Source organism: Myxine glutinosa, chromosome 10 (genome assembly GCF_964187855.1).
Source record: "Myxine glutinosa chromosome 10, kmMyxGlut1.1, whole genome shotgun sequence".
Lineage (NCBI taxonomy): Eukaryota > Metazoa > Chordata > Myxini > Myxiniformes > Myxinidae > Myxine > Myxine glutinosa.
The window spans coordinates 77923155-77938699 of record NC_136270.1 but is presented as its reverse complement, the minus strand read 5'-3'; the positions used below and the strand labels follow the sequence as shown (position 1 = coordinate 77938699).

Below are 15545 nucleotides of genomic sequence, written 5' to 3'. Positions count from 1 at the left end.
CAAATCTCCCCACAACATCTCGATGGGATTTAGATCCGGGCTTTGACTTGGCCATTACAGAACCCTCCATTTCTTTCTTTTCAGCCATTCCTTGGTGGATTTACTGGTATGTTTAGGGTCATTGTCATGTTGCAATGTCCACCTTCGGTTGAGCTTCAACTCTCCGACAGATGGCCTCACATTATCCTCAAGCACCCTCTGGTACAATGAAGAATTCATCGTGGATTATATGATGGTGAGCTGCCCAGGCCCTGATGCAGCAAAGATACCCCAAACCATAATATTTCCACCACCATGCTTTACAGTTGGTAATCAGGTTCTTGTGGTGAAATGCTGTCTTTGGTTTTCGCCAAACATGCCTTCTGGTACTGTGGCCAAATAGCTCTACCTTTGACTCATCTGTCCAAAGCACATTGTTCCAGAAGTATTGGGCTTTGCCTTGGTGTTCATTGGCAAACTTTAGTCTTGCCCTGATGTTCTTTCTGGACAGCAAAGGTTTCCTTCTGGAACACCTCCCATGTAGATCAAATTTGTGCAGCCTCTTTCTAATGGTAGACTCGTGCACTTTGACATGAACAGTGGCAAGAGCTACTTGTAGGTCCCGTGATGACATTCTGGGGTTCTTAGAGACTTCTTTCAGCATCTTGCGGTCTGCTCTCGGGCTGAATTTGCTGGGGCGGCCTGGCCTGAACAAGTTGGCAGTTGTTTGGAATCTTCTCTACTTGTAGATGATCTTCTGGACAGTCGAATGATTGATTACTAATTGTTTGGAGATCTTTTTAAATCCCTTCCCAGACTCGTAGGCATCTATAACCTTCTTTCTGAAGGCCTCAGAGAGCTCTTTTGATCTAGGCATGGTGACGCCACACACTTCAACAACAAAGAGCAAACCAAACTACAGACTTGGCATTTAATATGGAATTTTTTTTTTTCTTGACTTGGGTTTACTTTCTTAACTCAGTATATCAATCTGGTGAGTTTCTTTTACACTTTGGTGATTTATTTGTTAAAAGAACCGTGTCACTGATTGTCTGTCGCAGCAAGAAGTCAACAACAGGATTATATCACAGATGGCGTGGCAAAATGTACGGGCAGGTGCATTTGATGATTGGCTTCACAGTCGGGTATACAAGGGTTGTTGCGTTCTGTATTAGTGGAAAACAACTGCTGCACGTCTCCAAAAGTTATTGCCGCTTCCTCTGGAGATGGTCCGTCAACTCGACAATGCTGTTTGTCATGGAGTGGTGGCTTTACGAAATTACGGCATGAAACAGTGTGCTATTGCTCGGCAGTATGGCATCACTCAAGGTCAGGTGTCAAAGATCCTGAAACGAAATGCTCAGAGGGGTGTCCCTACTCCAATACCGAGGCCAGGACGTCCCCGCAGAACCACAAGGAGGGATGATCGCCAGCTGCACCGGTTAGTCTGCAATGGCCGTACCAAGTCAGCTAATCGGCTTAGGGCTGAGTGGCAGCAACTGACAAAAGTGCCTGTATCCAGAAGGCGAGTCAACCAACGACTGGTTCAAGCAGGCTATCGTGCCAGGCGTCCCCCGAGAAAGCCACGCCTGACCAGACAACACCGCCAGTGCCGATTGCAGTGGGCCAGAGAGCACCGTCAATGGCAGCCAGGACACTGGAATCACGTGATCTTCAGTGACGAGTCTAGATTTCTGGTCTATCGTCAAGATGGCCGCGTCCAAGTGTGCAGACAAGTGCATGAAGCCTACAACAAAGATTGTATAGTGCCAAGAGTCCAAGCTGGAGGTGGTGGGGTGACCGTTTGGGCTGCTTTTCATGCAGGGGGCAAAACTGACCTGGTTGTTCTGAATGGAAACCTGAACCAGTTCAAGTACAGGGCCATTCTGGAAGAAACATTGCTTCCATTTGCTCGTGCAGCCTTTCGAGGAAACTTTGTCTTCCAAGATGACAATGCACGGCCTCATCGTGCTCGCATGATCCAACACTTTCTTGCTGACCGTGGTGTAGAGCATATGGAGTGGCCTGCCATGTCCCCGGATATGAATCCGACAGAGAACTTGTGGGCAGAATTAACGCGTCAAATCGACCACTTGGACTAGCAGCCGACCTCTGTGCGTGAATTGCAACAGGCTATTGTCACTGCATGGCAAGCTATTCCTGTCCAAACCTTGGCAAATCTCATGAACAGTATGCCTCAACGTGTACGTGCTCTCCTGAATGCTCGTGGGGGTTACACGAAGTACTGAACTGTAATTTTACTGTCCGTAATCCCAGTCGTAATTTACCTTTTGTTTTTGTTAAAAAATAATTTGGCTAATGTGCAAAATAGAGATACTTCTGGAAAACGTACATAAGTTTAACACAGTACTGTCCATGAATTGAGTTCGATATCAGTTTACATCACTTTCAAGGATCAATTTATTTGTTTCGAAATGTCAAATGTGGTTTTTGTTTCTTTTAAAGGTCACATTAACAAAATCTAGAATAATTTCAACATAATTCCAATGAACTTTTGGTTCTAAGACATCTTGAAAAGTAAGTTCACCCCCACAAAAAAAATATTCCATATTAAATGCCAAGTCTGTAAATGTCTGAGGTTTAAATAAGACAGGTTCCTCCAAGATCCTCTCTAACGATGTTCTAATCATTTGCACCTGAGCTGGTGCACCTGATTCTAATTTTAGGTATTTGAAGAAGTGATAAATGTAGGGGTGTACTTACTTTTTCCACATGCGAAATTTGCATTTAAATTATACAATGGACTGCAAAATGTAAATGTTTCATGATATTTGTTATATTATATCACCTTTATCTATCAATATTGTTGAAATGAAGATCAAATAGCTGTATGTTGAAATATGTTGATAAAGTCAAAACTTTACATGGGGTGTACTTACTTTTTCACGTGACTGTATGTCAATGTGATATTTCAGTTTTTTCTTATTAATAAATTTGCAAAACTTTCTAAAAGCCTGTTTTCTCTCTGTCATTATGGGGTATTGAGTGTAGATTGATGAGGGAAAAAATGAATTTAAACTATTTCAGCAAAAGGCTGCAACATAACAAAATGTGAAAAAGTGAAGGGGTCTGAATACTTTCTGAATGCACTGTATATATTTTATTGACAAAGGGTTATGCCCCAAACGTCGACCGTTCTTTTAAAACGGTGTTTCTTACCCTTATCTTTTGTGTGTGTGTGTGTGTGTGTGTGTGTGTGTGTGTGTGTGTGTGTGTGTGTGTGTGTGTGTGTGTGTGTGTGTGTGTGTGTGTCAGAGAAATTTTGTGGCACACGATTTATTTTTGACAGACTATACATCACAATTCCATGTTGATGACCTATAGTGTGATCGGGTTACAGAAGATGAAGAAAGTTGTATAAGGTTCATTATGTAGAGATGAGAAGTCACACAGTAATGTTTTTTTTTTGGTATCTTTATTTTGCATAGTAAAACAAAGGTACATTGTATCAAAAGGTAGAGCCAATGATGTTCATTCTTTGACGACCAGTCTCTTTCCAGTTCACTCCCTCTGGTCTTTTTCTGTCTCTCTCTCTCTCTCTCTCTCTCTCTCTCTCTCTCTCTCTCTCTCTCTCTCTCTCTCTCTCTCTCTCTCTCTCCTTTGGCAGGCTAAACCTCAAATGTTGAAAGTTGCAGTTTCAATATCATCATATTGTGACATGGACAAAATCAAACATGTTCTTCCAAAAGTTCACTTAAGAAACGTAACTATCATTCACCAAAACAGTACAATCAGAAGCCTGTGCATAATTACTCATTACAACTTCCGTTTCATGATTTTGCAGATACAAGCGGATTGCTGAAATGAACAGGCAGACGGGCATGGTGAAGAGTAACTGGCAATACTTTGATCTGATGGATCAGCTGTTGCAAAACGACCCTGCCGTTAACCCTCCGTGCATCGCACAAGCTGGGTGCTCTTTTGCGGTGGAGACCGCAGGAACCGCGACACCGATTGAAGGTTCACAGGAGCAGACGGTGTCCCCTCATGTCCCATGGACCTCAACGCCAGTCTCATCAAAAAAAAGGTCGAGATCAAATGATGATGATGCCGCCGCACCCTGGTGGGCCATCCGTTTCATGGAAGGAGCCGAAGCACAAAACAAGAAGGCCAGAAAGCTGTTAAAGAAGGTCTATAAACAAGAAAAGAGGAGAAACGATTTATTTGAGAAATTTCTCAACATGAAACCTTCTTCTAACAATGACAATAATACTTAGTGTATATCTTTTATTAATTTTTTTTTTTTTTTTAGAACGTGCTTTTCCGATTATGTGTGTAATAAAATGTTGATGTGACACACATTTCTACTTGGAATGTCATGGTTTGCCACAATTGGTCTGCTGGCAGTGATTTTTTTTTTCCTCTTTCTTTTTAACAATATTATGTAATCACAATACTCTTGTGAGACGAAGCATGTTTTCTACCAATGAGGGCAGAGAATAAATTTTGAGAGAATCAGATCAGTTTCCTGGATACGTCATCACGTTTTTTACTTGCTTGAGAATTTGGTGCGGGTGCATAAACGTGAGATAGATCAACCGTTTCACTTTCCACATCTGAAAGGTCAATGTCTGCCTCGTCAAATTGTTCTCTCTTCAAAATGAAATTGTGAAGAGTAGCACAGCCAATGATTGTTTTGCACATGAGCTCATCCCCTCTGCATTCGTAATTCTTTAAACGTCTGAATTTCCCCTTTAAGAGCCCAATACACCTTTCAACACAACAATGGACAGAGGAATGCCTTAAGTTGTACATCGTTTGGGTGTCGCTCAAGCTCCCATTGTCTTTGTACGGTGTCATGAGGAAATGCTCCAGGGTATAGGCAGAGTCTCCAAGCAGGTGATATTCCACTGGAAGGGATTGAAGGGCTTGGTGTAAAGCACTGTTTTGGAATACACTGTCATCATTTACAGAACCTGGATATCCTGTGATGATATCAAGAATCGTCAAATTGCCATCGCACACCACTTGGGCATGCATAGCAGGGAACCCTTTCCTACAAATGTACAAATCCCTTTTTGCTCCGGATTTGCCAGTCATTGGTATGTAAGTACCGTCGATACATCCAACGACTCCAGGAAACTTTTCAAACTCTTTTGATATAGCTTTCTTTTCAAAAGTCTCCTTCGACCACTGAATCTCCTGCTTTGACAATATCAGCAGGCTGTTAGCAACATGAGTGAGATTGCGATGGAGGGAACTTTTGCTAATTCCAAATCGATCAGCAACATTCCGAAAACTCTCTCTGTTGCCCATTAGCCAGAGAAAGCACAGAATCTTTTTCCCTGCAGGCTGTATCTTGCAGCATAAAGTTGGTTCCAACTCGCACAGTAGATCCTAAATGGAAAATAAGATTTTCATATTGGAGACAGTATGTATATAATCAGATAACCAGCATTCAGGCATCACCAGTTATAACGAACAACTTTTTAATGCACGAGGTGAGACAACAAATAATACAATGCACCAGCAGGGACACCAGTTTTTGTTTTTTTTAACAATGCTTAGTTCAGCCATTTATTTGTGACTGTTTTTCATTTTAAAGACACTTTTGCAACTCCCATTTTTCCATAACATCACATCCAATACTACATTCAATGAAATGTTCAAAAGCATAACTCATCTCCCTTTACGTGCTGACACAGACATCTCTATACTTTTATTATTACCTCCGCCACCAAAGGTTAATATCTCAGAGTTGTGGACGGATTCAAACGAAATTTGGTGGAGAGGTTGGGTATGTGACAAGTACGAAATGATTATATTTTGTTGAAGATCCATGTCCAGATACTATAATTTTTAAGTGATTCTTCACTGTTGAAAGATAGGCCAAAACGATATATAGCAGGATATCTCAAAAGGTTATGGACATGTTCGGACGAAACTTGGTGGACAGGTTGGGTGTGTGACAAAGAATAATTGATACTAAGGGAGGGATTACATGAATGAAAACTGGGTGATTGGGTATGTTTTGGAAAATCATTTATGCTAACAGGCTTACCTTTGGTCAGCCTGCATTCAGATTGCTCTGGTTGGGGTCTTAATATAACAGGCTTACCTTTGGTCAGCCTGCATTCAGGTCGCTCTACTTGGGGTCTTAATTCTGCCATTTTGTCCACTCAACTCAAGTATGCCCTGCCTCAGATCAGGTCCGTTTCTGTACAATAAAGCTTCATATCTACGAATCACTGTATTCCTGTATACATCACAATGTTTATAAATGCCAGTGTTCGTGCCTTTATTTAGTTCCCACAAAGATTCAGAATAATGTCTTCACATGAACCAAATTTCAAAAATTTAACTCCGGAATTTACATAAGCAACATTTCTGATTGTTAAAAAGTGTTTATTTGTCTAATTCGGACATTGTGGGACACTCCTGGAATCTCAACAGTTTTGGTGGAGCGCTTAAGCTGCTTGGAGAGCACTCTACAAGCAGCTTGGTAATGGAACACTCTGCTAGACGGGACACCCCTGCTTCTTCCTCATTGAGTCTATTTTATTTATTTCCTACCTTTACAAAGTAAAAAGTACATATATCACCAAACCAAGGCAGTCCTCTTCCTGCCCCTTCCCCTTTCACCTCTACTTCCCTGTGCCTCGCCTGTGTTGTGCAATTTTATTTTCTCCGTTTGTGTGTGATCTGCTTTCATTATATGACCCGTCGCTTCCACATAAATATGCACGTACGTATAAAAATAACATACATCAACCTCGTGTTGGAGTTCCAGCATGTTGGTTCGAGCTGTGAATTTCAACCTCAACGAGAAACCTGATTCAAACTCGAAAAGCATTACAGAGAAATGATGTGCTTCTCATAATTCTTCTTCAACTCGAAAAGCATTGCAAAGAAGCTCAGCCATAATTCTTCTTCCAAAGAAATAGTGTGAACATTGGCAACATACACTGCCAATATCTTCTTCAAACTCATGAGAATCTATTTAATCAAACTCGGAAAACATTATGGAGAAAAAAATTCAGTCTTCTTCTTCTTCAAACTCGCCCCCACATGCCTGTGTTGGTGTGATGTGTGGTGGCTCAGGCGATGCCTCACCTACTAAAAATAATGTGCTATTATATTTCCTCCATTTTGCGCGATCTGCTTTCATTATATGACCCGCCATTTCCACATAAATACATACATAAACATTAACGTCCATCGACCTCGTGTTCGAGTTCCCCCATGTTGGTTTGAAATTTCAAAAGGATTAACTGACATTTTGTGCTCCGTGCAACTTGATATATTTTTTAATTGAATTACAACAATTCCCACTTGAATTCCTATTTGAAAGACCTCTGTTTGAAAGTGAACCTTTGGCATTGTAGTGTTGATGCATTTTATTCATGTATGTATAGATTACGACAACAAATTAACCAGCAGGATCGCCGTGAAGGCTTCCGCAACCGAGCGTGGGTACTCCGTGGGGAAAACTCTGAGTTATAAAGGCAAAATAATTGGTATGTCAGTCAAGCGGAGAGTCGTGGCTATTTATCAGAAGTTACGGAGAGCATGGCCGTTGTTAAAGTTTTTGAAGGTAAAGCAGGGTCGTGGGCATTTGCAGTCTTGTTGTGGTGAAGGTCTGAATCTGTGGGATGGTTGTTAAGCAATTGGGGTCGAGCGAGTTTGGTTTGAGTGTGATGGTGAATTAAACGTGTGAAGTGGGTTACGGTTTCTTCTTGTGGAGGAGGGTAGTTGTGGTATGGTGGTGCAGAGATGGGAGGTGAATAGCGGTAAGTGGTGGTCGATGTAGGTTACATTGAGTGGGGACGGTTGGAAATTGGCATGCAATCTGAACTCCATTTTGGTGTGAATATGCCAATGAGCTGCACTTCATGGTTGGTTTTATGTGGGGCAGCAGTTCATGCTAAAGCAAAATGAACTAGAACTGCGCTCAAGCTTTTGGGTCTCACTTTCTGCCATGATCTTTCTTGGGAAAACCACATTTCCAAGCTGGCCTCCAAAGCCAGTCGCCGACTGGGCATCCTCCGTTGTGCGAAGTCCTTCCTTGGCACACCTGAGCTCCTCGCCACATACAAGGCTTTCATCCGCAGCTCAATGGAATACTGTTCCCCCCTCCGGGCTGGTGCTCCTGCCGCACACCTAGCTCGGCTTCACGCTGTCGAGGCCAAAGCTTTCAGAATCATTGGAATCTCCTGCGATGAAGTCAGCTCCGAGGGCCTTTCACTCACTCACCGCCGGCAGGTTGGTGGTCTTTCTGTCTTCTACCGACTCCTCTCTGGCCTTGCTCCCCCAGCTCTCTCTGTGCTCTGTCCCCCCAATATTCCTTCAGGTCGCACAAGATCTGCCTGCAACTCTCTTATGGTTAAACTGCCAAAATCTAGGCTCTCTGCTCACCTTCACTCTTTCATTCCCCTTTTCTCCCGCCTCTGGAACAAACTCCCCCACTCCCTTCAATCCCACTCCTCCCTCCAGGTCTTTAAAACAGCTGTTCACCACCATCTCTTATCTTCCCCCATCCAAAACCTTGATCTTTTCTACCCCCGGTAATGCACCCCAGAGTCCTTGCAGTGTTCTTATGTTTTATACCTCTCCCACCTCCCCACAAGTCCTCCCGATGTCCCTGCTCTCAAATGTTGTGTTTGTCTCCTTCCCCCTCTCTCCCCATCTTGTCTGCCGCTCCCCTTGTTTTTTGTGTTTTGTGTGTCGGTTTGACTTTTTGTGTGATTAATGTTAGCTCTTTCACGAGCCTCGATCTTGTATACAAAAAAAAAAGAAAAAAAAGTAGAGAACAGACCTACGCCTGGTTGGCCATATCACTCGATGGTGAAGAATCACTTAAAAAATTAAATAACTCTCATATCCGAATCCATATTCAGATCTTCACCAAAATCGAATAGATTCTTCCTTGCCACACACACAACCGGTCCACCAAATTTCGTCCGAATCCGTCCACAACTTTTTGAGATATTTTGTTCACAAACAAACAGACAGACAGACAGAGACAGATGAAAAATCACTCATAGGTGACACTTGGCAAAACAGAACAAAGTATAATGGCACTCAGTAGAGCATCCTTTTGACCTCACAAATAATTGGTGGTTGAATTCAGTTGGCTGATATGAAAATTCTATTCAAATTTCAAGTCAATCGGATGAAAATTGAAGATTTTAGAAATTCGAAAAAAGCGGTTGACCTTTGGTTATGTTGACCTTTTGGCCTACATTGATCTCAAAAATAGTTGGTGGTTGAATTCAGTTAGCCGATATGTAAATCCTATTCAAATTTCAAGTCAATCGGATGAAAATTCAGGATTTTAGAAGTTCGAAATTGTTGACCTTTGGCCTATGTTGACCTTTTGACCTACGCTGATCTCAAAAATAGTTGGTGGTTGAATTCAGTTAGCAGCAATGAAAATCCTATTCAAATTTCAAGTCAATCGGATGAAAATTGAGGATTTTAGAAATTTGAAAACAAAGTGGTTGACCTTTGGCCTATGTTGACCTTTTGGCCTACGCTGATCTCAAAAATAGTTGGTGGTTGAATTAAGTTTGCTGATTTGAAAATATCATTTAAATTTCAAGTCAATCAGATGGAAATTGAGGATTTTAGAAATTTGAACAAAGTGGTTGACCTTTGGCCTATGTTGACCTTTTGGCCAATGCTGATCTAAAAAATAGTTGGTGGTTGAATTCAGTTAGCCGATATGTAAATCCTATTCAAATTTCAAGTGAATCGGATGAAAATTGAGGATTTTAGAAATTCAAAAAAAAGTGTTTGACCTTTGGCCTATGCTGACCTTTTGGCCTATGCTGATCTCAAAAATAGTTGGTGGTTGAATTCAGTTTGCCGATATGTATATCCTATTCAAATTTCAAGTCAATCGGATGAAAATTGAGAATTTTAGAAATTCAAAAAAAAGTGGTTGACCTTTGGCCTATGCTGACCTTTTGGATGCTGATCTCAAAAATAGTTGGTGGTTGAATTCAGTTCGCCGATATGTAAATCCTATTCAAATTTCAAGTTAATCGGATGAAAATTAAGGATTTTAGAAATTTGAAAAAAGTGGTTGACCTTTGGCCTATGTTGACCTTTTGACCTCAAAAATATATAGGATTTTGTCGGACCACGAACTCCACCGTTTGGTACAGTTTTGTGAAGATCAGTTTAAAATATTGTGACCTGTAGGCAACTTGTATAAGTGAGCGGACAGACAAACACAAACGCACAAACCAGAGTGATCAACATACTTGAAAAAAAAATAATAGGCGCCCGCGGAACTACGTAACTTCCGGTTAGTGCACCCTTCGCGACAACAGTCACGTGATTGGATACGTTGAAAACAAACCACGAAAGGGCACGTGTTACAGCTTAGTTCCGGTAGTCTCGCCCTCACCTATAATTGCCAAGTAACAAACAGATGGGAGTGAAAACATAACCTCGATCCACCTTTGTTGGCAGAGGTAACAACAAAGAAAGGGGGAAATTCCGAGCTAATCTCACACAACGCATATTGACCTGTGAAACCCACTACACAGAAGGGAGAGACTATGTGAATGTTTACTAAAGAAATAACTAACTCGAGACTATGTTGGTTGCCGGTGCTTCGGAGAGTGCAACAATGTCATACCAGCAAAGGTACTCAGCGTAGCTAGGCAACGCAGGGTCCCTCCTCCCATCCTTACCTCATCCTGGGTACCTTTGCTGGTGTAGTCCTGTACAGGTGTAGTGGTATGCAATATACCCGAGTGAGGCCTTTTAACCAGACTCGGTCGTGTGTCTGCTCCAAATCTGAGAGGTCGGAGGTTCGAATCCTGGCTGAGTCGTTCCAAAAACTAAAAACGGTACGTGCTGACTTCCCTTAGAGACGGACAAAGAACAATTACAATAGGTTGGTAACAATAGCGCATGCTCTGATTGGCCCTCATGGCCTCCTGCGTCCAAGTTCATTGTGAGGGACATCATCTATATAATAATACCGTAAGGACTCAACTTTGTTATCCCTTTTACGCCACACCCAGTGACCCGATGCTCACGGCACTAATGCATTTTCCATCTACAAACCGCGCTCTTTGTTTATCACGTACAGCCATACTCGAAAAATCTGAATTCGCCGACTTTGGGACCCAAAAGCATCCGATTATCGGCCGATACGACGCCATCTTACGACACCATCGTATTGGCGTCTGCTGGGCGAAGGCGATGCGAGCCGTCCGCTGATTGGACAGTCGAGTGGTGTGATGGGTGGTGTGAACCAAATGGTCTTTTTATTCCCTTGAACATTTTAAATTAGGATATACGTATAAGGAAACGTCTTTATCGTCATTTTAATAAAGTTAAATGGAGTGACGTTGCGATACTCGGGGTGCGTTGCATAAATCCTCGTAACTCAGAGAGGTGTAGCAGGTGGCGAGACGTAAGTAAGCTTTTTTATTCCCTTGAACATTTGAAATTAGGATATATAAGGAAACGTCTTTATCGTCATTTTAATAAAGTTAAATGGAGTGACGTTGCGATACTCGGGGTGCGTTGCATAAATCCTCGTAACTCAGAGAGGTGTAGCAGGTGGCGAGACGTAAGGAAGCTTAAAGATAACGAGCTGAAAACAGACGAACGATATCCCTTCCGTGGATGTTCCACGGGTTTCACGTCTTTATCGTCATTTTAATAAAGTTAAATGGAGTGACGTTGCGATCAGTGAGTTGTACTTGTATACGAAGAGATAAAAGGATGGCATTGACTTCGAGACGGTACGTGATAGTTGGCTGCGGCTGGCTGATGCTGCGTTTTTTTTCTAAGTGCTATGGATGCTGATGGACATAATAAAGGTATCGGCTGATCTCTCATCGTAATATTACCCGATGGAAATGAACTGTTTCTTTGTTTGTCATTTCCTGTGCAATAATGTCAAATTGATGTCAGACATCCTTTTCTATTGACAGCTGCTCTCCTTTTCGATGCCATCGTCTATTGATATGCATGTTCTTCTTTCATATAATTTTACACATTCACAATCAGTATTTCAACTCTTGCAGACATTGGAAAGGAAGTTGACTCACAGGCCAACTCTCTGGCTCAATCACAGGCCGACGCACAGGCGATGTAATTGTGAGTAGCATTTTTGCACAAGTGAAAATTGATCTTTCTTCCTAACTCTTACTCGGACAAGCAAATCCCCTATGCCATCCATAATGGTACACTCTATCCATACATCACATCCTCCCTTCCGTGGATGTTCCACAGGTTTCGCCTAGTCCAGCGTTTCTTAACCGGGGGCCTGTGGCCCCCCAAGGGGGCCACGGGCCTTCGACCGGGGGGCCACGAGCGGACGCCGAAAAACTGCGATTCAGAATGCAGAAGCTTGTAATGTACAATTAAGGTGAAGAGTCTCCGGTCATAGTGTCAAAGTAAAAAGGGTAGATGAGTTTAACCTTCTCTAAAAAAGGGTAGATGAGTTTCTCTCCATCTCTTTCTGCTTCTTTACATCTCTACTTCCTTTCTTCTCCTTCCCTCCAGAGCACTTTTCTAAACCTAATTTTCAACCTTACTGTATTACCGTTACAAAAGTAATTAATTCGTATTTGCAATTTTTTTCTCAGATGTCGAAGGCTCGAAAATGGAATGACAGCTATGTCAAGTTTGGATTCACGAATGTCAGTCGAGATGGCGTGGACTGCGCGCAATGTCTGCACTGCTCGGTCGTGATGTCAAATGCGTCACTACGTCCTTCCAAACTTTCAAACCATCGCGACAAGATGCATCCCGGAAGGAAGGAAGATAATATCGACGCTCTGTCTGCGAAACGATCACGATATGACCGTGAAGCGACACTTCCCAAATTTGGATTCCGGCCAGAAGAAAAACCTGCTCTTCAATCCAGCTACGAAGTGGCATACCGAATTGTGAAGTGCAAGAAGCCGCACACTATTGCTGAGGACCTTATCAAGCCATGTACAGAGAAATCGGTGGAATTGATGATCGGACCAGAGGCGAAAAAGAAGATCCAGCAAGTTTCGCTCTCTAATGACACGATCCGACGACGGATTGACGACATGGCTGCTGATGTGTGCCGTCAAGTTTGCTCCGAAATCAAACAAAGCACGCTCCAGGCTAGCCTTCAATTAGATGAGTCTACCGACACCGCCCTGGAGAGCCAGTTGATCGCCTTCGCTCGCTACGAGAGAAAGGGAAAGATGAAGGAAGAGTTCTTGTTCTGCAATACCCTACCAACCACAACGACAGCGGCAGATATCAAAGCTATTGTGGACTCTTTTTTGAAGCTAACGGACTCGGTTGGCAGAATTTCAAGCACATTTGTACTGATGGTGCCCCAGCGATGGTCGGCGTCAGAGGAGGGTTCGTCACGCTTGTGAAGAACGAATGGCCCCATGTGACGTCCTCCCACTGTTCGCTACACCGATACGCTCTTGCGTCAAAGACTCTTCCGCCTCGTTTGCTGGAAGTCATGGACGTCGCGGTCAAAGTGATCAACTTCATTCGTGCGAAGGCCAAAAATCATCGGCTCTTCCAACTACTGGCCAACGAAATGGGAGCGGAACATGTTGGACTTCTGTTCCACACCAAAGTCCGTTGGCTATCGAGGGGGAAATGCCTCTCTCGGCTGTATGAACTCCGGGTTGAGGTGGAAATCTTCCTGCGAGACAACGAAAACAACCTCCATGTCCACTTCGACAATGAAGAGTTCGTCATGATGCTCGCCTACCTGGCCGATATATTCGGCCAACTCAACGAAATGAACCAGTCCTTGCAAGGTCGTGATGTGACAGTCAGTGACGTTCAAGACAAGCTTGCCGGACTGTCTGCTAGAATGGAAGTCTGGCAGGCACGAATCAAGGCCGGGTCCACTGCCTCGTTTCCTTTCTTGGACGAGCACCTGCAGACGCAGAGGATTGAGCTTCCCGTCGGCATCAAAGATTGCATCACTAGACATCTCGACAATCTCTCCGCTGAGTTCAAATCGTATTTCGACGATGCGCCGTTGGATGTTCCGTGGCACAAAGACCCGTTCAACGCCAAAATTGAACCTACTGAAGACGAAGCAGAGGAGCTGGCAGAGTTGAAGGTTTCAAAAGCAATGAAGCTGGTCTTCAGTAACAAAGAAGACCTCTCCACCTTCTGGTTGTCTGTTCAGGATGCGTATCCACTACTCAGCAAGAAGGCATCCGTAATGCTCATTCAATTCACCACAACATATCTTTGCGAATCTGGATTTTCTGACCTTGCGACCATTAAAACGAAGTCCAGAAACCGTCTTGACGTTGGGAACGATATTCGCCTTGCTGTGTCCAAGACGGAGCCGGACATAAGAGGCCTCGTCAGACAAGCCCAACAGCAAGTGTCTCATTGATTGTATTGCTTAGAAAAATGTTTACTTTGATTTATCTTTTAAGACTGAGTAAATAAATTTCATAAAACGAAATCTGCATCTTTTATTGAAGGGCAGGGGGCCACGAATGTTAAGCGACTCGGTAGGGGGGCCATGGGCCATCAAAGGTTGAGAAACGCTGGCCTAGTCTATATAATAATAGCGTAAGGACTTGACTTTGTTATCCCTTTTACGCCGCACCCAGTGACCCGATGCCCATGGCACTAATGGATTTACGATCTACGAACCGCGCTCTTTGTTTATCACGTACAGCCATACTCGAAAAATCTGAATTAGCCGACGTTGGGCCCCAAAAGCATCCGATTAACTGCCGATACGACGCCATCTTACGACGCCATCGTATTGGCGTCTGCTGGGTGAAGGCGAAGCAAGCCGTCCGCTGATGGGACAGGCGAAGGCGACAGCAAGCCGTCCACTGAGTGGACAATCCCAGAGTGGTGCTATGCCGATTCCTATTACGAATCCATTCATTTTTCAAAAGTATATCGTAGCGTTGTCATTTAAGTAGATTGCAATAAATACGTTGTTCATATACGCACTCTTCATTCTCATCTTTCTTCCTAACTCTTACTCGGACAAGCAAATCCCCTATGCCATCCATAATGGTACACTCTATCCATACACCACATCCTCCCTTCCGTGGATGTTCCACGGGTTTCGGCTAGTCATTACTATTATAATAAAACCATATCATTCATTGTTTGTAGCTCTACAGCACCTACCTCAAAGGTCGATCTGCACATTCGGAAATGAAACGTAAACGTCGGATCTGAGTAGCGGGGAACTTCGCTCTCGAAGTAATCCTCATTCCTGACCGGCGGTGAACCTTTCCTCTTCCTCGGGCTCGGCGTGGCCGCTGCTGCCACAAGAAATTCGTTTGTGGAAGTTGCTGTCACAAGCGGGTCGAGTAGAATGGAAAACGACGGCCCCGACAGCATTTGTTCGAGTACCATGATAGCACTGTTTACATCGGCCACCGCCATGTTGTTAAAGCAGTGACAATCGGCAAGCGCTCGCTTTCGTTGAGCGCTTTGAGTGTCAGCCGCAACTGACGTCTGACACCAAGCGTTAGATACGGAACGGCTGGCTTGGTAAGCGATGGCAAGCCGCTTACTTTCGGAGCTGACAGAGCAAAAAGTCTAACATGGCTTAATTCTAAAGTAGATCGTTGTTTTATATA

The 15545-nt window shown here is 43.4% G+C and overlaps 2 protein-coding genes across 3 annotated transcripts in view; one reads left to right on the top strand and one right to left on the bottom strand.

Annotated features, from left to right (window-relative positions):
• LOC137434071 (uncharacterized) overlaps positions 1–4458 on the top strand; it is a 17011-nt gene extending 12553 nt beyond the window's left edge. For both annotated transcript variants that reach the window (XM_068126715.2, XM_068126717.2), the window contains exon 5: positions 3785–4458. In XM_068126715.2, coding sequence (XP_067982816.2) covers positions 3785–4217 — 433 coding nt within the window. In that variant the 3' untranslated portion in view covers positions 4218–4458. The remainder of the gene's footprint in view (positions 1–3784) is intronic.
• On the bottom strand, positions 4146–15545 carry LOC137434070 (putative nuclease HARBI1). Its single transcript, XM_068126714.2, has 2 exons — positions 15088–15545; positions 4146–5337 (listed from the first exon to the last, which is right to left on the bottom strand). Exons 1-2 carry the CDS (start codon positions 15346–15348, stop codon positions 4456–4458), a joined length of 1143 nt encoding a protein of 380 aa, XP_067982815.1. The 5' UTR covers positions 15349–15545; the 3' UTR covers positions 4146–4455.

What these genes read in the sequence shown, in the direction of transcription:
- LOC137434070 (XM_068126714.2), bottom strand. Translation starts at nt 15,348, where the DNA reads ATGGCGGTGGCCGATGTAAACAGTGCTATCATGGTACTCGAACAAATG. An exon ending in TGTGCAGATCGACCTTTGAG is followed by an intron (nt 5,338 to 15,087) that starts GTAGGTGCTGTA and finishes TTTTCCATTTAG; the next exon opens with GATCTACTGTGCGAGTTGGA.